Source organism: Urocampus carinirostris, chromosome 3 (assembly GCF_059441175.1).
Source record: "Urocampus carinirostris isolate Australia breed hairy pipefish chromosome 3, RoL_Ucar_1.0, whole genome shotgun sequence".
NCBI classification, from domain to species: domain Eukaryota; kingdom Metazoa; phylum Chordata; class Actinopteri; order Syngnathiformes; family Syngnathidae; genus Urocampus; species Urocampus carinirostris.
In genome coordinates this window covers 9,633,376-9,659,954 of record NC_142351.1, presented here as the reverse complement: position 1 = coordinate 9,659,954, position 26,579 = coordinate 9,633,376, and the positions used below count along the sequence as shown (strand labels likewise).

Here is a 26,579-nt window from a genome sequence, read left to right as displayed (position 1 = left end):
AGTTTTTTTTTGTCATATTTCTGTCTTAGTATTTCTATATAGTATCGCTGAAGTGTTATTTTCTTAAGTATTTCTGTTGTTCTTCTGTAGTAGTAATTTTGTTGGATTTCTTTACTGTAGTTTTTCTCTTAGTATTTCTGTTGTAATATTTCTGTAGTAGTATTTTGTATTCTAACAAGACAGAAATGTTTTTGTAGTATTTCTGTAGTATTTTTCTTTTTGGAACGAAAAGCAAAATAAAAAATAAGGCCCCTGTTTTTAAGCACTCAATTTGGTATTTCATTTTGTAGTATTTTCGGAGTATTTCTGTTGTAGTATTGTTGTAGACACACAAAGGGACAATGAAGACAAAGTTGGCACCCCAATTTTTTTTATTTTTTATGAGTAGTACTTTATTTACTATGTATCGTCATTTTTTTCATTTTTTAGTAGTATCCAATAACCTGACATGTTTTTTTATGAATTTATTGTCATAGTACATCAATCCCATTGTGTGGATAACAACGCAGAAGAAGAAACAAGCGAATGCATCCAATTTTCTCACGTCGGGTCATCAAGATTCATTTCGTTGAAGTCAAAAGTAAACACAGGTGGAAATTTACCCTTGCAAACATGGCTACGATATCGCTGCATTACCAATACGGTATCTAGCGAATATGGATTTTGCCCATTTGCACGCGTGGGAGGAGCTTTTAGATATCAAGTAGAAAATTCACAATACATATTCAAATGGATATAAATTAACGTCTTAAACGCCACCCGCCACCTTTAACAGTGTCTAGCCAAAGTATTGGCCGTCCGAGAACTGTATTTGTCACATTTCAGGCTTCAAACTTAGAGCTAAAAAAAACTATTTTCAAAGAATGGACAACAAGTGAGACAATCGTGAAGTGGGACCACATTTTTTCAACATTCCATATGATATTTACAACACAAAAACCCTGGTGACTTCTCAATGATCCAACGTCGACCTAAATGTGTCACGGTTGCCATGGCGCCCAATCGGCCCCTGACCATGGACACCAGCTGAAACTCGTAGACAGATTGCTCCCTGTCACTACTTAAACGCTGTCCTGTGTGTCGCCTGTGGTCGGAGCGTCTGCGGAATTCTGTTTTTACACGTCACGCCCTGAGAATCTCAATTTTTCCTGTGTTTTTGCTCTTGTTTTGCCAAGCCCTGTGAATCTCCGCTTTTTCCTGTGTTTTTGCTCCTGTTATGCTCTCGCCACAATCTGTTTGATTTTGACCACTTCCGCATTCTGAGCAATCTACTCCCCGTGACCAACGATCTCCGGATCGAGTGTGCGTTCCTTTCTCTTCTCCCCAATAAACTGTGAGTAACGTTACGCGAGTGGGTTCTGCTTCCTGTTTCCTGTCCTAGTCCTGACAAAATGACTTGGAATGGCAAAGGTTTTAGGGAGGCCCGGGTGTCTCGGCTGAGGCTGGAATATAATAGTGAGATAGACAGAGTGCATTAAGTCTCAGTTTAAATGCACCTGCTCTGTGATGGGCTTAAAGGTCTGTGAAAGAAGACACTGGTGAATGATGAAGATAAGACCAATTTGTTGAATCGTCTCATACGTGTTCAAAGAAATGCAGGAATAAAAATGACGTAAGAGGGAGTTCTTTTTATTGATACACAATTTCAACAAGAGACTCAGCGAATCTAAGATATGCGTGTGTCTTTATAGTTTTCAACATAGCACGTGTACCCGGTTTGGCCCCGTCCCTTTTCACGCCTGAAGGTGTACATGCCCAGGGTTCCGTCCTTATTTGGAAGTGTTTTTAAGTTCATGCCAGTTTATGTCACCTTGCCCTTTGCCGTTATCTGTTGTCCTCCCTTTAGGAGGATTGTTTATACTAATTCGTCCTTCGAGACCTTCCCGAGATGTAAACATTTCTCCCAACTGTAAGCAAGTCTTTCTACATTTCTTTCTAAATGTATGCAAATCCATTCTACAAATGCAAGTTTATTTTCTACAACATGAACGGACTCAGTAAGCCTTATGAGGACCAAAGAACACACCAGGCAAGACTGGGGTAAAGTTATAGAAAAGTTCAAAGCAGGAATAAGACACAAGAAGATTTTGCATTTGCACATCTGCAAAAACACTGTCCGAGCAATAATATCAAAATGGAGAGAGCACAAAACTACTGCAAACCTAAGAACTGGCTGTTCCTCCAAACCGTTGGCTCAAACAAGGAGAAAACTAATCACAGAAGCAACTAAGAGGTCTATGATCACATTGGATGACCTGCAGGCATACAGGACTAAGATGGGACAATCCGTCATGAGACAACTATTAGTCGTTCTCGGCATAAATCTGCCTTCATGGAAGAGTGGCAAGAAGAAATCCCTTTCTGAAAGAAAATTATAACTTGTGGAACAAGGTGCTTTAGTCAGATGACACCAAAATTTAAGTTTTTGAGCTGAACGCAAAGCGCTACATTTGGCGAAAGAGTAACACTGCACGGCCGTGAAAACAACATCCAGACTGTCAAGCATGGTGGTGGCAGTATCATGATTTTGGTTGTTTTTTCTTCAGCAGCTAGATTTTTAGAGTTGATGTGAAGGTGGATGGAGCCAAATACGGGGCCATTCTCGCACAAAAAAATGTTGGAGTCTGCAGGAGATATGAAAATAGGGCAGAGGTTCACCTACCAACAAGACAACCACTCTTAACATACTATATCAAAATCTACAATGGAATGGTTTAAAACTTACAATATAAAGGTGTTAGAATGGCCGTTTCAAGATGTGCAAAATTTAAAGAGACATACCCAAAAAGACTTGTGGCTGAGATTACAGCAATAGGAGGTTGTACAAAGTCCTAACTCAAAGGGGGCCAATACTTTTGCAACACCGACTTATCAATTTCTTATTTGTTGGCACGATATGTCGAAAAAAATGTGGTTGCTTTTCACAACTGTGTCTCACAAGTTTTTGATTCATAGAAAATATTTTGTTGTATCTACAAGTTTGGAGCCTAAAATATGGTATGTGAAAAGTTCTTGGAAGGGGGCAATAGTTTTGCAAGGCACCGTATTTTCACCCATGGAATGTGAAACCAAGACCCCATATATGGTATTTCTTGCGGTGCTAAGCAGCGGGGCAGCCGTGGGTGCCCACCGCACCACCGACCGACACAACTTTATTGAAACGGCGACCGTTGACGCTCAGATGACGGATGCAACCACGGAAGGCTGGAAGGCTCCACGATTGAGTATCGCCATCTGGTGGACAATATAAATACAGCATTAGAGATGATTAGGAAGCGGACAATTTCTATCTTTCATGGTCAAATTCCAGCACTTTTAAAGACCTTCAAAGCCAATTTTTCCAGTACAGACGCTCCCCTTTTTACGACTATTCAACTTACAGATTCCGTCAGGTACGATCATTTTTTTCGGGATGTCGAAAAATATCCTGACATTGCTGTAATTTAGATTTTGTATTGTGTGCACCCTTTTCTGAGTACGGGACAGTACTGTAGTGCTTCTTTCTGCCACTACCGGATTGTGGCGCTGTGAGAGCTCACCCAGCATCCACCCCGAAGAAGAAATCCGGCTTCTATTTCCTGGTTTGTGTGTATACACACTGCGCTGTATCTCTAGCAGGCTGAGAATTTTTATTTTTTAATATCTCGTGCATGCATTTAATATGGTTGGTGTAAAGTGTAAAGAAGAGGCGAGCCGTTTCATTTGAAAATAAAGTAGAATAAGAAAGCTTGATGCGGTTGAGAAAATGTTTGGATTGCTTTTTCTCAGGTACTTTTTAACACGGAGGAGGAAATTGCCTAACTGCTGAAGCCCATCTTGTCACGGTTGCCATGGAGCCATTGGCCCCGCCCATGTGGCGCCAGCTACAGCTCGTCAACAGATTGGCTTTCTGTCTATTTTAAACTCAGCGCTTCTGCCCCACAAGACGTGGGTTTCGACTCGGTCCTGTCCCCATTGGCATTTCCTGTCCAATATTGTTCCCGTTTATTTTGTCCTTTTTAATTTCGGTTTCCATTTTTGTTTCTGTCTATTTTTGTCCTATTTATTATTTTCTCCAGTTTTTGTTCCCGTCTTGTTTGACCTGTTTATTTTCAATATCGTGATTCATTATCTTGCCTGTCTGTCCCGTCCTGTCCAGTATCGACCCCATCTGTCCGATATCTGCCATTGGTATCGATCTCGTCTGTCTCTGGCTTCCTGTCTGTCCATGCCAGACCGCTGCCTAACGTGCATGACTTCCCATTTTCCCGTAAAATAAAAGGCTTGTGTGAGAACGTCACACTTTTGGGTCCTGATCCTGTTCTGGTTTTTGACATCTTCCAAAAGTAAGTTGAACTCAACTTTATTTCTCTTTATAGAGCATATCATTTTAAGAAATGTTTTTTTTAGTACAAAACAATACAGATTACTTGTCCAAGCCTTAAACATACTTCTACAGCACAGAAGCAACTTACAAATTCAACTTACAAACAATTGTCCAGAATCTCATTCGTAAGTAGGGCAGCGTCTGTACCACTAAAACAAGGAATCCGGTTTTTGCAGAAACACAAATATATCTGTGATTCACATATGGCGTTTTTAATCTTGTCTGTGTATTTATCAAGATACTGGCATACAAACTAATGCCAGCTGCCTTTAATCCCGATGGAAAAAAATGCAATGCCACCCGAGAGCATTTTGATGCAAACTTGTTGAGAAACAACAATTTCAAGCATTTACAAGCACTTTACACAAAATCCAAGCACTTTTCAATCCTTGAAAATTCAAGCATTTTCAAGGACCTTAAGGATTTGTACAAACCCTGAACCATATCGAGAAGACATACGATACATCTTAAAGGGACAGTGTACAATACTAACCAGGAAGTCCTCCAAGGTAAAGCACTTCTCTGGTATCTGCTAAGCGGCCATGTTTGGGTCCAGCACCACGCTGACTCTCTGCATCCACGTAGAGTTGCAGGGAATTCTTCTTCATCACCACTGGAATCCACAAAAAAAATCATTACGAGACTTATGAGTGAGTAAGGAGCATTTTCGGGACGACAAAGTAAACTACTTTTCTCGATAACGAGTACTATGATCAAGGTTTTTTCACAGCTTATCAGTAAGTATCAATCCACTGGGAACGATTTCAGTATGAAACAAATCGCCATTAGATGGCAGGAGTGGCTTTGATCAGATCTTTGTCCACACATCGAGGGAGCCCCCAATTTCTAGTGTTGCTTCCTGTAGTAGTTTAGGGGGTTGACTAGCACATATACGGTTATGAGTAACTAGATAAGTACATTTAACAAACTGAGCACAGAATTGACGGTAAAAGTGTGCTAAATATTGGTCATTTTTGTGTAATATTATTTTTGCAATACACTATGCTTGGAGGAAAAAAAAAGAAAATGTATTAAACAGTACCCAGAAACGGAGAAAGAAATCATAATGTGGTTTGAAGCCCAGAGATGAAATGGATATAGAGTGTATCAGCTAAGTGTTAGTTTGCAGGTTCTCAAGTTCTCAAGCAATAAGTATAAACAGTTCACTGCTATCACAGTTTGGTGTACCGTATTTTCCGCACTATAAGGCGCACCGAGTTATAGGGCGCACCCCCAAAAAAATAGTTTTTGGTCCTATATTTTCCATACATATGGCGCACCGGATTATAAGGCGCTACAACGGGAACGTGGACAAAACAGTCAGATAGTTCAGTCCAACTTATTACCCCCTTAACATTCCCAAAGCTTGCAAAGAAGCAAATACGTGTCTCAGACATGTACGGAAACAGTGTCTGTACGATGTCACCAATCACTCAAATGCATCGTTCCAAATATCATTCGGAAGGTTAAAGTTTTGGGATTCAAGAAATGCCAAACATTTCTTAGTTTCCATATTATTTTTTGCTGGCAACTGTGTGGACAGCAAAGTAAGAATTTTATTGTGCAGGGAAACGGGGTTCTTTACTGTGCATATGACAATAAACACTTTGAATTGAATTGAGTTTAAAAATAGACTCATCACAGAAACATCAAGATCGTTCTAAAACAAGATACCGGGAAAATATAAAGCCGCATAGCTCACCGAAGTTCTCTTGCAGCCATCACGTTCAATAATGATACGTAACCATGGTCTTCTTACAACCGTGAGTGTAGTAAATCCAAATATTTACAAATACAGAATAGTAAAAAATGTTTTCTCTATGCCGTAGTGCAACCCAACGTGTGATTCACATTCATCTTTTTCGGCCAATTGCAGGCTTTGTTTCACCCCTTTAGCCTATGCGAGCCTGTAAATGATCAAAAGGATCCGCCCTCTTTACCTCCGAATAGCCAATAGTGACTGATTCAAATGATGATTGACACATTGGTTAGGAAATGAAACGCCGGTAAATAAATCCCAGCATACCCCGCGGACGACTTCGCCTTCGGGGGAAAATCTAGTCGGCGGCTGCTTGCCTTAGTTGCAATACTTTGCGACTTAATATTGATCCATATATAAGGCGCACTGTATTATAAGGCGCATGGTCAGCTTTTGAAAAAAATTAAGGCTTTTAGGTGCCCCTTATTGTGCAGAAAATACGGTACATGTTTTGTTCAATATATTTTACAATGGGGTTTTTATGAGAGTGTATACGGCAATTCGTAATCAAACAGTCACTTTTAGAGCAAGATACTTCTTGAGTGACTTTTCAAATCAAGTAACTAATTATTTTTTTCTGTAACACGTCCCACACTGGTTATGAGTTGGCGGCCATCTTGGTGATGTCACTTACCAGCAATAGTGTGCCATCGTCCGTTGCAGAGCGCCTCTTCTGGAACTAATGACAAGGACGCATCGCCTTTACCGTTGTTCATAGAAAGCATGACCTGAACACAGAAATCGCAGGTTAGCATTGACAGACTCGTTTGGACCGACCTATTTTGCTTCTTCGTTGAAACAACCACCGATGAACTCGGGATGAATAAGAGGACTCAAAACAAATGTGCACTCTAAGGCTGCATCGATTAACCGAAATCTAGGAAGGAAACCTTTATTCAGCCAGTATAAACCATAAACATGGTATATACAAGAAATCATTTGACACGCGAACCCTCATAATGATAATAGATGTAAAAGAATAGAGTAATAAAAATATTGTAGTGTATAATACAAGCTAATTATATAGAATAGTTTAAAAAGAAAGAATATGTAAATAACAAGACTAGAGTAGAATAGGTCGGAGGAACGTCGTTGGCATAATAATACGATACATAATAACCTACTCATTTCTCGTTGAACATGCGAATAGCGGAAGGGTAAAAACTCTCTTAAGACGCGAAGTCTTGCTCGCAATGGAGCGAAGACGGCGACTTGACGGCAGGTAATCAAAGTACCTGCGAGCAGGGTGACTGGGATTGTCCATAATGTCCGTTTTCTCGTTCGTTTGATGTAGATACTATGCAGGGACGGGAGGCCAGTAACTATTATTTCCTCTCATCTTTGACAATTCTTTCTGATTGACGCGACCAAACCAAACTGTGATTGACCTAGTTAAAACGGATTCAATGATAGCACGATAAAAATTGACTAGAATGGATTGACGGACTCCGAATGATTTGAGTTGACGAAGGAAGTAGAGCCTTTGTCTGGCTGACTTTAGAATATCAAAGGAATTGACAGTCCATGTGAGGTCAGCCGACAAGTAAGTACCTAGAAACTTGAATGAACGGACCAGTTTAACCTCACTATCATTAATTGACAGTGGCACATGCGGGGAGGCTTAGTACGGAAATCTATTATCATCTTGGGGCGGCAGTAGCTCAGGAGGTAGAGCGATCGTTTTAGGATTAAGGGATCCCAGTTCGAATCCCGGCTTGTCCGTGTTACATGTCGAAGTGTCCTTGGGTAAGACATTGAACCCCCAATTACCCCCAATAAGCAGGTTAGCGCCTTACATGGCTGCACAGATCACGGCCGCTATTGGGAAATGTGAAGCACAATGTAAAGCGCTTTGGGAAGTCATTGACTTGAAAAGCGCTATATAAATGCAGATCATTTCATTTCATTTCATTTCATTTCATTTCATCTAATTGTGCGATTGTGTGACAGCAAGACACTGCTTTTTTTTCAAGAATTTAAAGTTCCATCTTTGTGAGGGATGGAGTCCACAGAATGCCTCTCCAAAAGGCTTGAGGATAATCAAGATGCGTTTTGGTAAACGTGAGACGATTCTTTGTGTTCTTTCGTGACAGTGGTTTTCACCTGGGAACTCTCCCATGGATGCCATTTATGGTCAGTGGCTTTCTTATAGTGGAGTCATGAACACTGGCTTTACCTGAGGCCAGCGAGGCCTACAGTTCCTTGGATGTTTTTCGAGGTTTTTTGTAACCTCTTGGATGGCTCTGGGTAATCCCAGTTGGTCAATCGCTACTGGGAAGGTAGGCCACTGTTCCCAGTTTTCTCCATTTGAGGAATGGCTGACAGTGGTTCGATGGAGCCCTAGAGCCTTGGAAATGGCTTTGTGACCTTTTCCATAAGGATACATTTTAATCACAGTTTTCCTCATTTTTTCTAGACATTATTTGGATTGTAGCATGTAACTTGGATTATTGAGATTTTGTAGCCTACTTCACTTTGTTTAACATATTCGATTTGGTGATTTTCTTGGCAATCGATTTTGGGTGTGGTCTGTGGAATCAAACTCAGCTTTCCCAAAACTATGGTTAGTCACAGTTACTTTGTGATTTAACAAGTGGGGATCCTGTAAAACTTCAATTTACGATCGCTATTGATTTTTCTCTGATTTTGGTACAAAAACACACAACATGACGACAACTAGCTGCAACGGCAGCTCTCTTTTCCTCTTTCTTCTGATCAGTGCAAGAATTGTATCTCTTTCAGCTTCGGCTGTGACGTCACATGTGGCGTAGGTTTTTAAACCGTGACGTCTTTGCCATCCCTTTTGATGATACAAGGCTAAATTTTTAGCACGTACGCTTGTTGATGAATCGTCTCACCCTAGGTTTTGCTTCCAGGCTAGGCCCCGCCCACTGGATACATCACAATACTTACAGAGTAAAGGTTCTATAATGACCGCTGCATAGTGAAGCATTTTATACATTAGACTACCGTAAATTCCGGTCTATAGAGCGCACCTGATTATAAGCCGCACCCACTACATTTCGGGAGGAAAACCGATTTTGTACATACACAAGCCGCACTTGTATATTAGCCGCATGCGCCCACATTGAAAAAACGCAATACAATCACGAAATTAACCCTTACCCGATACAGTCTAAAAGACACAGCCGGCCAAATGAACTGTAAATGATACCGGCACTTAAAATTGAATGCAGACCTGCAGAGTCCAGGTGCCAGTTGAAAGTAATCCAAGGAAAAAGTGTATATTTCCAAAGGTAAGGGTGGGAAAAATATATATCCACTATTGTCGGCCGCATCCACAAACACGTCTCACCTTTACTCCACTTCCGTCAGCCCGCGTTTGCCCCGCCCTTTCTTTCTCATTTGCTCGTACAAAACATATCAGAATAAGTTTCTAAAACAAATACATTACAAAAATATACAGTTGCAAATACATTTTATACATGGTTACACATATTTACAAAGAAAGACGGTACACCGAGAGTTTTCGAAGCTTTAATAATATTATAACTTGCCTGTGAAGGGTAGCAAAACGCTACTAGCAACACGCTCCCAACACAGTAAACAGCTCTGTTAAAAAAACATACCGTACTTGTAGTAAGCACGGTAAACCGTCCTCATCTTCCTCCTTATAACTGACGTCATCAAAGTCGTCTTACTTCGATATGGGAAAGAGACTTTGTCGTATAGACGTCGTCCCACGCTCCCTTACTTAAAAACACGCTAGCATCACGCTCGAACGCAAAGTAAGTCTTATATCGGACTGCTCGACTGCGTTTAGCTTGAAAGTTGCATCATGTGCCTTTCTTTTTGAAATTTGCATGATGAGGATTTGTCTACGCTAATTTAATCTGTGCACAAGCTAAGAAGTTGCAGTTTAAATCTTACCTTTTGTGCTCGAGCGCCGCTGGCGGCTGTTAGAAAAATTACATAAATTGGCCGTATCACTGAATAAGCCGCAGGGTTGAAAGTTTGGGAAAAAAGTAGCGGCTTATAGTTTGGAATCTACGGTATAAAGGATTTTATACATTTGACCTAAAGGTTTTTATAGGATTGACTCATAATGCAATGAAAATTTTCACCGAGTAGGCTTTAGTTCAATGACAGGTCAGGCTGTTCCAAATGCAAAATATGTTGTCTAGTTCTGTTGATAACAGGACTTTGACGGAGGACGGCAGGCGTTGTTTTGAGAAAAGCTTGGCGTTATTTCGAGAATTCCAGACATCGCGACGCCCAGGGGGGGCTTCCTTGGCACGCCCATGGGAGGAGTCGGCACGCCATTATGCGGGCAGAAGATGGTGAATAGGAGAGAGCTAAAGGACTTCAGAAGAGGGCTTCCCAGAGACTCCAACGACACAAATTCGGCCGTTTACGATGGAGTTCACTTAATTGTTAATTGTTAATGAAATTAAATCTGCCCCCTGTGTGGAAATGTCGGCTTTCCTGTTCATCTTTTCCGTCAAGAAACGAGCGCGCATAAATTGTTGGGTGAATGTACCGTATTTTCCGCACTATAAGGCGCACCGGGTTACAGGGCACACCCCGAAAAAAATTGTTTTTGGTCCTATATTTGACATACATAAGACGGATTACAAGGCGCTACAATGGGAACGTGGACAAAACAGTCAGATAGTTCAGTCAAACTTATTACCCCCTTAACATTCCGAAAGCTTGCAAAGAAGCAAATACATGTCTCAGACATGTACGGAAACAGTGTCTGTACGATGTCACTCAAATGCATCGTTCCAAATATCATTCAGAAGATTAATGTCTTGGGATTCAAGAAATGCCAACCACTCCTTAGTTTCTATTTTCTTTTTCGCTCGCAACTTTACTGTGCATATGACAATAAACACTTGGAATTGAGTTTAATTTAAAAATAGATATCACAGAAACATCGAGATCAGTCTGAAACAAGATACTGGGAAAATATATAGCCGGAGTAGCTCACCGAAGTCGTTGTGTTCAATAATAATGTGCAACCATGGTCCTCTTATATCCGTGAGTGTAGTAAATCCAGGACAGTAAAATATTTACAAATACAGTACAGAATAGTAAAATACTGTTTTCTCTATGCCGTCAACCCAACATGCTATTCACATTCATCTTTTTCGGCCAATTGCAGGCTTTGTTTTGTCCCTTTAGCCTATGCAAGCCTGTAAATGATAAACAGGATCCGCCCCCTTTACCTCCGAATAACTTTAGCCAATAGTGATCGATTCAAATGATGATTGACACATTGGTTAGGAAATGAAACGCCGGTTAATAAATCCCAGCATACACCGCGGACTACTTGGCCTTCGGGGGAAAATCTAGTCGGCGGCTGCTGCATTCGTTGCAAGACTTTGCGACTTAATATTGATCCATATATAAGGCGCACTGTAGTATAAGGCGCATGGTCAGCTTTTGAAAAAAATAAAGGCTTTTAGGTGCGCCTTATAGTGCGGAAAATACGGTAGGTTGTGTTTGGTTAATGGAGTCAGATAACTAATTCGAACAATTTGGTAAACGCTACATTTTGATATTAATTCCCAACAATAGTTACCTCTCCTCTGCTCAGCACCAAGCTCAGATGCCGGCCGGACATCGTCCCAGAGTGCAACAGTACCCCCGAGTCGGACGCAGGACGCACTTCCAGTTTGATCTCCAGTTCGCCACCCAGGACAAACAGCTCACCTACAAGAAGTATAGGAGTCTGTGTTGAGCTCAGTGGAATGCATAGAGCAGCGATGTCAATGTTATGTTGACATTTTTTGCAGCAAATGCATATTGCACAAACCCTTACGAGACCAACTGTATGTAACATCCTACATGCAGTCATTTCTTTGTGTAAATATTGTGTAAATTATAACTACTATAAATTCCGGACTATAAGCCGCTACTTTTTTCCCAAACCTTCAACCCTGCGGCTTATCCAGTGATGCGGCCAATTTATGTAATTTTTCTAATGGCTGCCAGCGGCATTCGAGTACAAAGAGAAAGATTTTGACTGCAACTTTTTAGCTTGTGCACAAATTAAATTAGCGTAGACATATTTTCATCATGCAAATTGCAAAAAGAAAGGCACATGACGCAACATTCAAGCTAAACGCAATCGGGCAGTCCGATATAGAAGGAAACAGAGATATCGCACGCTAACTTTACTTTGGGAGCGTGATGCTAGCGTGTTTTTGAATAAGGGAGCGTGGGACGACATCTATATGAGTCTATATAAGTCTCTTTCCCAGACCAAAGGATGACGACTTTGATTACGTCAGTTATAAGGAGAAAGATGAGGACAGCTTACCGTGCTCACTATAAGTACGATATGTTTTTTTAACAGAGCTGTTTGCTGTGTCGCGAGCGTGTTCCTAGTAGCGTTTTGCTACCCTTCACAGGCACGGTTTGGGATGAAAGTTATAATATTATTATTAAAGCTCTGAAAACTCTCTCGGTGTACCGTCTTTCTTTGTAAATATGTGTAACCATGTATAATATGTATTTGCAACTGTATATTTTTGTAATGTATTTATTTTAGAAACTTATTCCGATACGTTTTGTATGAGCAAATGAGAAAGAAGGGGCGGGGCAAACGCGGGCTGACGGGAAGTGGAGTAAAAGTGAGACGTGTTTGTGGACGCGGCCGACAATCGTGGATATATATTTTTCCCACCCTTACCTTTGGAAATATACACTTTTTTTCTTGGATTACTTTCAACGGGCACCTGGACTCCGCAGGTCTGCATTAAATGTTAAGTACCGGTATCATTTTCCGTTCATTTTGACGGCTGTGTATTTTGGTCTGTATCTGGTATGGGTTAGTTTCGTGTTTGGAATGCGTTTTTTCAATGTGGGTGCATGCGGCTACTATATAGGTGAGCTTGTGTATGTACAAAATCGGTTTTCCCCCGAAATGTGGTGGGTGCGGCTTATAATCAGGTGCGCTCTATAGTCCGGAATTTACGGTATATCCTTATCCTCCTTGTTTTATAACTTTATCTTCTCTGTTCCTTATCTTCTTGGTTTCTTTACTTCACTATGAATGTGTGAAACTGGAGTGTCATGCCCAATTTCGTTGTCACGATACATTAACCCATTTTGTAACAATGACAATAAAGGTATATTCTAGTCTATTCTATTCTAAAAGGGCAGCTTACCCATGACAGCGTGTCCTCCCTCGCCTGTGAAGAAGAGACCGGGTTGCACCGGCTTCTGGAAGCAAGGGACCACACCCTGGCTGTAGGATGGTGTTCCCGCAGGGCTTCCGTTAAACATGAGGTCACGAACGCAACCGACAAAGCCGGGGAGGGCAGAAGATGCTGAAGCTGCTGCTGGCACTCCTCCCACGTATAACGGCGTGGTGATGCGTGTTCGATCTCCCACTTGAATCTTCCTGGACTGGGCGCTGATGCCGTCTATGATCATGCTGACCATGTTCGTGTCAAACTTAATGAAAACCTGAGGATGGAGATAAAGCCCAGCAAAAAATTGACTTCCAAGCAACTCAGAACTTTGAATGGATGGAACGACAGCGTCCCCTTTTGGACAGTTCCCGAAAGTACCAATTGGTGTTGTGAGGGTCAAACAGAGTTCCCGAATGTTTGATCTTACATTACACAGTCCAGCGTTTTTCCGAATTGCTCAGTCCAGAATTAGTAGATTTGGGAGTCCACAATTGAAAGGATTTGGGAGTACAGTCAATAAACATGCCCGATTAAAGTCGCCGTCGACGATAAAGCGCGCCGCCATCTTTTATAATGTTCTCACCATACGTAATTGTGTTTTTCTCAAGTACAGAACGTTACGCAAATTTCTCTCTTCTTTGGCTTTCTAACAAGTTTAGCAATTTCAAACACTGTCACCCGATACTGCGAGTATCAAATAAACTTAGACCACGCCCATAGAAGCATGATCTGGTCAAGCATCCCTGGTGCTATAAAAAGAGGAACTGATCGATAGCTCGTCCTCTTTTTCTGCTGCCTTTCTACTGCGTGGCGTGACTTTGCGCCCCTACAACGAGTTTAACACGTGGGCCATACGTTGCGACCAACCAAGAGCACGAAACCATATCTCTCCGCAACAACAAGTAGGAAGACAGTTTAAAATTGAACTCCATGTTTGCTGCTTCTTGGGAATTAGCTTTATTTCTGTACAGGTGAATCTCCCTAAATCGGCTAGCATTATAGCGCAAACTTTCTATTGTGATAGTAAGTTTCAGCAGTCGAAAACTTACATAACCTCTGGCGCATGTCTTGTTGAGAAACATGGCAACAACATCAAGCATTTAAGAAGCACATCACCGAAAATCCAGACAGTTTTCAATCTTTGAAAACACGCCATTAAAATTCAAGCATTTCAAAGATTCCAAGCACTGTTACAGACTACCGTCGGTTGACCTCACCGTGTGCCATTGCTTGTCGTCCATCTTGGTGCGGCTGCGCAAAGTGAACTTCCTCTTCCTTCCCAGAGACAGCAACAAATGACCTTCCGACACAGCGAGAGACAGGACGCCGCTTGATGTAGTGAGGATCAAGCCTTTTGCTGAAGTTATCTTCACGGCAAGCGAGATGTGAGGCCTGCACCAAGAGCATCTCTTATTGACACGCCGATTAGGAACAAACATGATCTGCTCGACATGCACATGAAAATGACTAAATTTTGTGCAGGCTTGGGGAGTAACTGAATACATGGAACGGCAAAAACGATGGTGGCAAGCTGTTTGGATTTATTTTCATTTTGTTTTTGTCACATTTTATGTTCGTTTTGCCGGAGATCAAAGAGATCAAAGCCAGGAGAGAAAGCTTACCACGTGTTGTGAGTCATCATTTGATTCATATTTAGTTTCTTTTGTCTTTTATTAGCATATTTGGTATTGGAGTAATCCAAAAGTCAATGAAAGTAATCAAGTTAAAGTAACCCTACCCAACCCTGACAGTAATTTATAACAAGTTACTTTTAGAGTAACGTTTTAGTTTTCTGTTCCAGTGATCTGGGGTATAACTGGATTACTAAAAAAAAAGTAACTAGAACTTGAACTAATTACAATTTTACATTAACACGCCTAACACCGCATTTAAGTAAACAGCCTGTGGCATGCTAAAGGGTCAAGGAGGCCCAGAATGCTTCAACTGTGACCGTCATACAGATTGGGAGATGGATTGGTGTGTTTCTCTCCTATCGATCCCTCCGGGTGGTCCAAGTGAGTAGCCAGATATTTGACTTGTCAACTTCTTGGAGTGGGGTGCCTCAAGGTTCAGTAATCGGTCCCCTGCTTTTTTCTGGTGCTTTGAATGAGCTGCCGAAGCTTATTTATCAATGGGTTCTACCTAGGAATGACTTGAAAGACCTTTGTCGATGCATCCACCAAGTCTTGAGATGGTCAAACCTTAGGGATTGACGTCCCCATGTTGACAAATCATCGGCTCCCCACCAACCAGTCCTCAATACTTCAAGCCTGATAAGCTGCTTATACCAAAGACCAACCGAACAAAAGACCTGGGCATCCTTGTCGACTCGTCATTGCAGCCCATAGCGCAGTACATCCATGCGGTCATTTGACACACTGTCAGTCAACATCTTCATACCCCTGTGTGTGTCTCTGGTAAGACATTTCCTTTAATACAGGTCCAGCAATCTTGTCCCTACCTGGTGAAGAACATGCAACACCTCAAACGGGTTAAGAGACTGGCATCTAAAATGGTCTCCGCAACCTCTTGAGCAGAGTCTGGAGTTTCTCAACCTGTCACTGAGAGCATGAGAGCTCTTAGCGACTTATACCAGGCCTACAATATCATCAATGGCATTGTGGATCTCTTGCGAGAGCTATTCTTGACACCTGGATTACAGAGAGGGTTACGTGGCCACTCCCAGAAGATACAGCTTCCACAGTTCTAGCTAAACCTGCGAAAGGTGTCCTTTGCGGTTTGTGTTGCTGGATCCTGGAATGGCGTGCCTGAAGATGTCTTCAACAAGCCAACCATCAAGCAATTCAAGGAGGCGTTAGAAAACTATGCCGGCACCCTCCAGCTGAACCTCCCTACCACCTATCATACCCCTCCCTATTTTTTTCTTCTTCTCACAAACTATACATGGCACAAGTCAGTTGTGCTTATCTTATTGCCAAATAATTTGATTTGACTGATTTACATTGTTGGGTCCGGTGACTTTTAGCCTATTTTTCACAAATTTTCAACGGGGTTCACTTTAGAGAAATCGGCAGGCCAATTGAGGACAGTAATCCCATGGTCAGTACACTAGTGACTAGTGGCTTTGGCACACTGGGCAGGTGCAAGGTCATTCATGAAAATGAAACCATCATCTCCATGAAGCTTTTCAGCAGATGGAAAAATGTAGTGTTCTTAAATCTCTAGATGCACAGCTGCATTTTCTATGGACTTGATGAAACACCAGCAGTTTACATGGCTCCCCAAACCATCCCAGACTATGAGAACTACAAAAGGGATTCGAAGAAACTTGCATTTTTCTCAACTCCAATCTTTCTTCCAAACTCTGGCGTCTCGACTTCTAAATGAAATACAAAACTCGCTTTTGTCTGGATAAAGGACTTTCTCCCACCTTGCAACTGTCAGGTGCTTATTTTCCATAGTCAGACACTTCTTAAATATATTAGATATTATTATATACAGGGTTGGGTAGAGTTACTTTAACTTGATTACTTTCAATGACTTTTGGATTACTCCATTACCAAATATGCTAATAAAACACAAGAGAAACTAAATATATATAATATGTTTGGATTTATTTTCGTTTTGTTTCTGTCGCATTTTATGTTAGTTTTGCCGGAGATCAAAGCCAGGAGAGAAAGCTTACCACGTGTTGTGAGTCATCATTTCATTCATATTTAGTTTATTTTGTCTTTTATTAGCATATTTGGTATTGGAGTAATCCAAAAGTCATTGAAAGTAATCCAGTTAAAGTAACCCTACACAACCCGGATTATATATTATCGAATATTTTCCAATACACAGGATGTTCTTACTCACTTTGAACTCAGGAACGCAGGAACAGTGTCAAAGCGCTGATAGCTTAGATTTGAGCCGCTGAACTGAACTGCTCCCATCTCCTGTTCCAACAACCCGCCCTGGCACGGCTCCCTGGCGTTGCGACTGCGTGACCCTGACTGCTTCCTGTTTTTCCCCTGAGAAAACGTAAAGGAATTGAGAGATCTTCTTTGCCAAGTAACAAGGACATAATTGGCTACATGAAACATCAGGGGTATGGATTGAAAATTTGTAATATACGAGAAATGCAGAGACAGGAGTGCAATGATAGGCATATGTACGTTTTAGATCAGGGGATGGTGAGTTAATAGTCTGTAGTTTGCAATAGTGCAGCCCTTTGAGACTCCTTGTGATTAAGGGTATCACAAATAAACATGACTTGACTTGAGGTTTTTGAGTTTTTCCTTGCCTTCATGTAGGTTTTAGATCAGGGTATGGTGTCATAATAGTCTGTAGTTTACAATAATCTGTGGTCTGTGCAGCCCATTGAGAATCCTTGGGTCACAAATAAACATGACTTGACGCATTTTCTGACTGGTGCAATTGATAATCCATAGAAAGTTATACCTCGGATAATACTGTAGTCAGGCCACACTATTATAAAGAAAAGCTTTTGTTTTGACTTTCCAGTGCTAGGGAGGCATTTCTTGGGAGTGTGCGTTGGTTTAAGATCATGCGGCCCATTTATGTAATTTTTCTAACGGCCGCCAGCGGCGCTCGAGTACAAAAGGTAAGATTTAGACCGGTGGAATATATGCGCCGAGGAAGACTGCAACTTCTTAGCTTGTGCACAATTTAAATTAGCGTAGACATATCTTCACCATGTAAATTGCAATAAGAAAGGCACATGACGCAGCTTTCAAACTAAAAGCAATCGAGCGGTCCGATAAAGCAGGAAACAGAGATACTGCACGTGAGTGAGGATGCGGGAGCGTGGTACGACGTCTATATGACCAAATTTCTTTCCGACACTGAGGAAGACGACTTTGATGGCTTCAGTTCTAAGGAGGAGGATGAGGACGGTTTACCGTGATTTTTACAAGTACGGTATGTTTTTTTACCAGACCCGTTTACTGTGTTGCGAGCGTGTTGCTACCATTAACTGCCCTGTCAGGCACCGTTTGGGATGAAAGTTATATTATTATTATTATTAAATCTTTGAAAACTCTCTCGGTGTACCGTCTTTCTTTGTAAATATGTGTAACCCATGTATAATATGTATTTGCAACTGTATATTTTTGTAATGTATTTATTTGTATTTATTTGAGACACTTATTCTGATATGTTTTGCACGTGCGAATTAAAAAAGAGGAGCGGAACAAACGGGGGGTGACAGGAAGTGGGGTAAAGGTCAGACCTGTTTGTTGTCGCGGCGGACAATAGTGGATATATATTTTTCCCACCCTTACCTTCGGTAATATACACTTTTTTCCCTTGGATTATTTTCAACGGGTACCCGGAATCTGCAGGTCTGCATCAAACCTTAAGTAGCGGTATCATTCTCCGTTCATTTTGCCGGCTGTGATTTTTGGACTGTGTACTTCAATGAAGGACATTGAGTTTCAATCGCGGGACTTGAAGTCGGGTTTGGATTAATCATGTGTTTGTGTTACATTTTTTCAATGTGGGCGCATGCGGCTTATATACAGGTGCGGCTTGTGTTTGTACAAAATCGGTTTTCCTCTTAAAATGTGGTGGGTGCGTCTTATAATCAGTTGCGCTCTATAGTCTGGAATTTACGGTAATTGTAATCCTGTGCAGTCCTTTGAGACATTTTTGTGATTAAGGGCTATATAAATAAATGTGACTTGACTTGTGTGCATACTTTAGTCTTGCCGTTATGTTTGGGAGGCGCAGACACAATCTCCTGAGGTTTTGTGGCAGCTGGACAGTCCAGGGGAACGTTGACGTTATCTCGGACCTTCAAAAGGTTCACCACCATCTGAGGGCTGGTGTCCCTGGATGACAAATACATACAGCAAAACTTGTTTCTTTCGTGTGGTTGTCACTCAATTTTTCAGTCGCAATTGCCGCCACTTGCCTAAAACTTATCAACAGAAAATGGATGAAGTTTCCTTTAATCCTCGAGGAACAATGACCAACGAAAGCAATTTACCCCATTGCTGTGGCAACACGTAAAGTTTGTTTTGCAATTTGGCACTATTCTCCACATTATGGTGGCCCTGGCGCTGCCGTCTAGAAATATAGGGCTCAAATTTTATGCAATGCAGCATTTCTTTCCATCCATCCATCCATTATCTGCACCGCTTATCCTCAGTAGGGTCGCGAGGGTGCTGGAGCCCATCCCAGCTATCTTTGGGCAGTGGGCAGGGGACACCCTGAACTGGTTGCCAGCCCGTCGCAGGGCACAGAGAGACAAACAACAGATTCTCATTCACACCTAGGGACAATTTGGACCCGCCAATTAACCTGACGTGCATGTTTTTGGAATGTAGGAGGAAACCGGAGTGCCCGGAGGAAACCCACGCAAGCACTGGGAGAACATGCAAACTTCACACAGGAGGTTCGATCTCATGACCTCAGAAGTGCGCCGCATATGTGCTAACCACTGCGCCGCCGTGCTGCCCTCATTTCTTTCCCTGCGGTAGTAAATATGTGCTCGGATTTGTAATCGCCATCCTGAAGAGTCACATGATCCGAAAGCACGTGATGTAAACAACTCATCACCAAATTCCCCTTGCGGTTGTCAGCGGGTGTGCTTAAAATGTAAGAAATGGACATAAAGTAGTTCATTTTTATGGCTGTATAAGCTGCGGCTTGCATTCAGTGTGGTTTATAGGAAGACAAGATGGATTTAAGTTCTTAGTATTTAAGTTCTTAGGTTTCGTATTCCCACATGCCGTTTTTAATAGAAGTATGAGGATATTTTCACTCTCACCTTTTGATGAAAACATTGCTGATGCATCCCGTTAGGTTGCTCAGGCTCCGATCCGGCATGCCACCCAAAAAGGTGTGGCCCTCCAAGTCGGTCACCAAACCACGCGTCCTGGTGTCCAGCCTAATCCCACTGGACTTCACGAGCATGTCGTTCATGTAGACGCGCAGTCTGAGGAGTGAAATTAAAGTTAGCACAAATGCAGATCTGTCCTTTCAAACACAAGTTAAAAATATTACTAGAACAGCTTTTTTCCATCTCCGCAACATTGCAAAAATTCGCACTATGCCTTCTCAGTCGGATGCGGGGATTATAAATCATGCGTTTGTTACCTCCCGTCTCGATTACTGTAATGCCCTACTCTCCGGTCTCCCTAAGTCCAAAAACCTTCAGCTGGTACAAAATTCTGCAGCGAGGCTTTTATCTAAGACAAGAAAGTTTGATCACATGACCCTGATTTTGGCGAACCTGCATTGGCTCTCTGTTAGCTTAAGATGTGATTTTAAGGTTCTGTTGGTAGTATACAAAATCATGCATGGACTTGTTCCCTCATATCTTTCAGATTTAATTCCCCCCTATGTTCTGATCCGGAGCCTTCGCTCTGAAAATGCTGGTCTACTCGTGTTCCCAAGAGCCAAGAAGAGATCCGCAGGTTCAAGAGTGTTCTCCATTCGGGCCCCTGTGCTGTGGAATGCTCTTCCCCCTGAGATTCGATATGCAACCTCAGTGGAACTGTTTAAATCTAGGCTTAAAACATACTTCTATTCTATAGCATATGAATAACCTATATTTTATGTCTACAATATCTGTGTATTATCTGTTATTGCAACAACCATTGCAGCCTGGTCATCCTGGAAGGGGGATTACCTCATGTGTGGTCCCTTCTCAAGGTTTCTTCATTTTCCTCATGTTGAGGTTTTTGAGTTTTTCCTTGCCCTCATGTAGGTTTTAGATCAGGGGATGGTGTCATAATAGTCGATGGTTTGCAATAATCTGTGGTCTGTGCAGCCCTTTGAAACTCCTTGTGATTAAGGGCGTCACAAATAAACATGACTTGACTCGACTTGAGGTTTTTGAGTTTTCCCTTGCCGACATGTAGGTTTTAGATCAAGGGATGGTGTAATAATAGTATGTGGTTTGCAATAACCTGTGCAGCCCTCTGAGACTCTTTGTGATTAAGGGCTACACAAATAAACATGACTTGACTTGAAAATGAGCGCCATGGTTCTGTTGCAAATGAATACCCGTTGATATTGTTGTAGATTGCCACGTAGTGACTGTTGTTGTCGTTGTACGTCTTCTGCGTCTTCACTTCTGCATTTCCCGCTCTCACCACCAAATGACCTTCGTAGAGAAACACCTGAAGAACGCCATCCTGCGCAAGCACAAGCGACGCAACGGGTTGAGCAGGGTCATAAAACAACGGTCCCGCCAATCAGGAAGTCACCTTGTCGTGATGGAAGAACAGGAGTCCGTCTTTGTGCTCGGTCCTGAAGCTGAAGCTGGTATAGAAGTTGCTTCTGAGTCCGGGAACATTGCTCAGTGCCAAGTCCAGGTAGCTTTGACCTGAGAAGTGAGCCTCACGAGCCACCTAGGCGGAATAGATTTAAGTTCAAAGTAATGTTCAGGAGTGTGGGGCTCCTACAGCTGACCATGATTAATTTAAAAAAAAAAAAAAAAAACGTTTATAAAAGTAAAACAAAAAAAGTAAAAAAATTAAAAAATGGTATCTCTCTTCTTGTTAATTTTTGCTTATTTGTTTTTGGAGTTCAGTCTCATTGGAGACCATTCATCAAAACAGGGGTCAGGGACCTATTATAAGGGTTGGGAATAACGTCGTTATACATACAGACGCTCCCCTACTTACGACCATTCGACTTACGTAAAAACGGTAGATATGAACATTTTTTTCGGGGAGTAGAAAAAAATCTGTACATTGCTGTAAGTTACATTTTGTATTGTGTGCACCTTCCTCTTCCTAGTTCGTGTGTAAACATTCTATACTGACATTTTTATCGTTTAATATCTATTCAATATGGTTGCTGTAAAGTGTAAAGAAGAGGAGAGCCGTTTCTTTTGGAAAGAAAGTGGAATAAGAAAGCTTGATGCGGTTGAGAAAATGGTTGGATTGCTTTTTTTCGGCCACTTTCTTCCACAGAGGAGGAAGTCGCCTAACTCTTGAAGCTCATCTTCCAAAAGTAAGTTAAACATAACTTTATCTTTATAGAGAATATTATTTTATAAAATGTTTACTTTTTTAGTACAAAACTATGCAGGTTACTTATACAAGCCTTAAACATACATTCCAAACATGACATAGCACTGAAGCAACTTACTAACGATTGTCCGGAACCTATCTCGTTTGTATGTAGGGCAGCGTCTGTAACGCCGTCACACCGGGTAACGGGTCATCTAACTCATTACTTTTTCCGCCGTGACAACACCTTTATTGTTAGACTGTCAAAAGCGGTGTGCTACTTTGAATACAGCTGTTTTCCACTCTCTTCAGAGTTCGTTACCTCAGGTCTTTTGGGATCTTGTCCCCATTTAAAACAGCGACTACGATATAATTGGATAGCCATTACAGATATAGTATTAACTAATTCGCCGAAAGAAAAGGCGAATGAAGGCAACAGACTCCTGTCGTTTGCAAACAAAACGGCTTTGTGAGCAGTCTCTAGGAAGAGGGAGCCGGCTACCCATCAATGGACAGCCGGTTCTCTTCGAGACCTATTTTCTCATGTGATTGGTCAATATGCATTTTTTCAAGGATTCTCTGCTGTTGATTTTGTTGAGCATGAAAAAGGTAAAAATTGTTTTGTATATTATTGTTTTCTTTGAATATATATAAATAATTTATGTTTTCGTAGTGTTTCATTGTCAATGATAAAGTGCTAATTTTGCTTTATTTTCCACCCATTTTAAGTCATTCATAATAATAAGTAATTAATGGTAATATATGGATTAAACAACAAAAACAACCATTTGGGAGCTGAAAGAGCAGGGCTCTTTTTAGTGAGCCAAGCCGAAAAAGCCTGATCTCTAAAAAGAATCAGAATTCCCATCTCTGGATCATTAGAGTTAGATTTGATTTATTTAACTCACTTGATATTCTTTACACCCAACCCATGACAAAATGTTAGCGGACACCAGGGCAGACAACTCTGAAAAGTTGCCTGCCCCATTTTTCACAACTTGAAACACTCATCGCGAAAAACCCATTATTGCAAAATATTAAGAATTGATAATCAGAATATATAACAGAACAACACCATAAAGTTAAGTTCATTATAAATCTATTTATAACATTAATTGCATGTATATGACATCGCTGTTTTCCATCTGTCATCAGAATGTACCTGTATTTAATCATTTTCATTCATACAATGTTTGCGTTGCGTCGTCTGCTACAAGCCACGTGAACTCCCCTTTCCACGATGCTTTTAATGTACGTTTACGTTTCGTAGCGTCATCAATTTTGTTAGCTTCTTTTGAATATTTCTTCTGGGGTTGGGGTTTTGGCTTGATTCCTAACCACTTATCTATTTTTCTTGTGTTCTCTGTCTACTTTGGAAAATGATATCCAAATGCACGACATTATAACGCTCGGGAAAGTCCGGAAGTTATTCGATGCAGGCTTCTGATTGGCTGCCGAGTATGCAAATTGCCAAACGAACTGAAATTCCGAGATTTCCGAACAAAGATTTCGAAATCGGAATAAAGCAAATGTTTGATTTGTCAAAGAAAAAGTTTTTTTTTTCTTGAAAAAGTTGTCGGCCACCCGGGCAGAGACTTAGTGTAAGTTGTACGCCCGATGTAAAAGAAGCACGCCCCGGGCATCCGGGCAGACATTATTTCAGACACTGGTATAACCATTCATAATACTTTTGGCCAATGCTGTGTATTTTCGACTCCTAGCTGACTCAAGTAGACAGAAAACCCACAGAGGTGAATAGTAGATCAGCAGTGTGATGCACTGCTTCCTGGTATATTTTGCAGGACAAGCGTGAAAGATGATGTCTATTGGTTGGTAGTACTTTAAGCTTCCCCCGAAAAAAACCTGAATTAATTATGCTGCTGTACTCACGGACACAGGGAATGTCATTTAATAAAGGCGAAAATATTATTCTTAATATTTTGAAAATAATATAGGTGCTCGGTGTTTTTACCAGAAGGTCGCTGTCACAACCAAAACTGACTCCGGATGTTTTCATCCTCTTTAGGTCGATGTGGGAATTCTGGGCTTTAACGTTCCGGAAACATCCCTTTATGGAGCCCTGGTGGGGGAACAAGGACCGCAACCTGCACACCCGCAAGCAAAAAAAAAAAAAAAAAAAAAAGAGACACCTCTTAAAGTGCCAGTCATTTCAAAAGCAGCATTACAACAAGTGTGTGAGTGATTGTGAGTATCACTGGATGATTGCCACAATGCATTTGTAACCGTCTAGTACAGGGGTGTTTGACTAATTTGAGCTCAGGGGCCACATGGTGACAAAAACATTCTCCGAGCTTGTAGATTTAAAGAGGAAAAAAAAGAGATTTGAGGAGAGAGAGAGAGAGAGAGAGAAAGAGAGAGAAAGAGAGAGAAAGAGAAAGAGAAAGAAAGAGAGAGAGAGAAAGAGAGAGAAAGAGAGAGAGAGAAAGAGAGAGAGAGAAAGAGAAAGAAAGAGAAAGAGAGAAAGATAGAGAGAAAGAGAGAAAGAGAAAGAGAGAAAGAGAAAGATAGAAAGATAGAGAGAAAGAGAGAAAGAGAAAGAGAGAGAGAGAGAAGGAAAGAGATGGAGAGTGGAGGAAAGCGAAAGAGAGAGAAAGAGGAGAAGGTACAGATAAAAAGAAGCAAAGATAGAAAGAGAACTGAAGAGATATAATGTAAAGAGAAACTGATCGATAGAGATAAAGAAAGAAAAAGAGAGGTAAAGAGGAAGAAACAAGAAAAATCGAAAAAAGATAAAGAAAACAGAGAGAAAGACAAAGAAAGAGTAGATAAAAAAAGGAGCGAGAAGAGAGAAAGAGCTCAAAAAGAGAGAAAGAGAGAAAGAAAGAGAAAAAGAGTGTGGAAAGAATGAAAGGGAGAAAACAATAAAGTGAGTAAGAGCGCGAGAGGAGTGAGTTAAAGAGGTAGAGGGATAAGGAGACAAAAATAGAGGGAGGGAGAGAAAAAGAGGGAAAGAAAGAGAAATACAGCTACAGTAGGGTTGCTTTGCGAGTGACCCCTGCCTCTCCCTCTTTCTCTCTCTCCCTCATCCTCTCTCCGTCCTTCTCTCTCTCTCTCTCCCCCTCCCTCCTCTCTCTCCCCCCTCCCTCTCCCTCACCCCCTCTTTCTCTCTCATCCTCAACATCTCACCCTACCCCCTCCTCTCTGCCCCTCCCTCCCTCTCCCCTCTCCCTCCCTCTCTCTCTCTGTCATCCTCACCCTCTCCCTCCCTCTCTCTCCCCTCCACCACTCTCTCTGTCCCTCTTCCTCTCTCCCTCCCTCCCTCTCCATCCCCCCTCCTTCTCCTTCCCCCTCTCTTCCTCCCCTTCCTCTCACTCTCTCCCTCCACTTCCCTCCCTCTCAACCCCCCCTTCCCTCTCTCCTTCTCCTTCTCTCCCCCTTTTCGACACCCCCGGGCACAGATTGGTTTTCAGAAGAGCTCCTGGAGACTTCAAGCAGGTATCATTTACCTGAGGGGCATGTCAGATTCAGGTACTCCTCCCAGAAAATAGGTGCGTCCAAAGGCGGGGATGATCTCCGGGAAAAGGTGCGTGAAGAGTTGAATGCGGTTGCTCCTCACCACCACTCGATACGGAGAAGATCGAAGGATGATGATCTCCAACTAAACAAAAAATGAAAGTTTTGGTCTCGTCTACCCACCTTCTTCTGGTAATAACGACAACAAATGAAAACGACGCAGGAATGTAAAGTTTGGTTATGTGTCACCAATAGTGAGTGGTAGGCGACATTTGGGAAGGGGGCGTGGCTTATACAAATACAAAAAAACGACGGGAAATCGAAGGGGACGACTAAATTTACTCTAAAAGTGCGCTGAATTTTGGTCTTATTAGTCAAATTAGTTTTTGAATACACCATATCATGAAAAAATAAGAAAACACTTCGGACAGTACCCAGTTATGGAGAAGGAGGTTTTCGAGTGTTTGAAGCCCGTAGACAAAATGGATATGGAGTGTCTCGTGTTCATATGCAAGTTCCCAAGATTGCGCAAGCCAAGAAATATGAAGGCTTCACTGTTTCAGTGTTCTCGTTTGCCCGCGTCCCTGCGTCCTATACGCATAATTTTTGCTGGGAACGCATAGTCTCAAATCAACGTGCGTCCCCGGGACGCAACTTTTTTGACACAAAATTGTCATTATTACCCGATAACAATTTTTTTTTTTAAAACAAAGATTTACGGCACTCCAAACTTTTCGTCATGCAGATCCGGCAGATGTTGTTTTGGTCTCGCGGTTCGAGTTTTCGTCTGCACGCCGATCTCGAGTTGTGTGGTGAAAAGTCCGTCTCTATTTAGAGAACCGGCTTTTTCGGCTCAACTCATTCAAGAGAGCTGGCTCTCAAAC

At 41.7% G+C, this 26,579-nt stretch overlaps 1 protein-coding gene across 1 annotated transcript in view; it reads right to left on the bottom strand.

Moving 5' to 3' along the window:
• Positions 1 to 375: 375 nt before the first annotated feature.
• Positions 376 to 26,579, bottom strand: part of lama5 (laminin, alpha 5) — a 159,593-nt gene continuing 133,389 nt past the window's right edge. The window contains exons 67-79 of the mRNA XM_088330583.1: positions 25,689 to 25,840; positions 24,194 to 24,326; positions 21,472 to 21,615; positions 21,269 to 21,399; positions 20,028 to 20,195; positions 18,954 to 19,086; positions 17,111 to 17,265; positions 14,509 to 14,683; positions 13,265 to 13,565; positions 11,674 to 11,804; positions 6,760 to 6,853; positions 4,860 to 4,979; positions 376 to 3,234 (exon numbers count right to left, since the gene is read on the bottom strand). Of these exons, the coding sequence (XP_088186709.1) occupies positions 3,101 to 3,234; positions 4,860 to 4,979; positions 6,760 to 6,853; positions 11,674 to 11,804; positions 13,265 to 13,565; positions 14,509 to 14,683; positions 17,111 to 17,265; positions 18,954 to 19,086; positions 20,028 to 20,195; positions 21,269 to 21,399; positions 21,472 to 21,615; positions 24,194 to 24,326; positions 25,689 to 25,840 (1,971 nt within the window). The 3' untranslated portion in view covers positions 376 to 3,100. The remainder of the gene's footprint in view (positions 3,235 to 4,859; positions 4,980 to 6,759; positions 6,854 to 11,673; positions 11,805 to 13,264; positions 13,566 to 14,508; positions 14,684 to 17,110; positions 17,266 to 18,953; positions 19,087 to 20,027; positions 20,196 to 21,268; positions 21,400 to 21,471; positions 21,616 to 24,193; positions 24,327 to 25,688; positions 25,841 to 26,579) is intronic.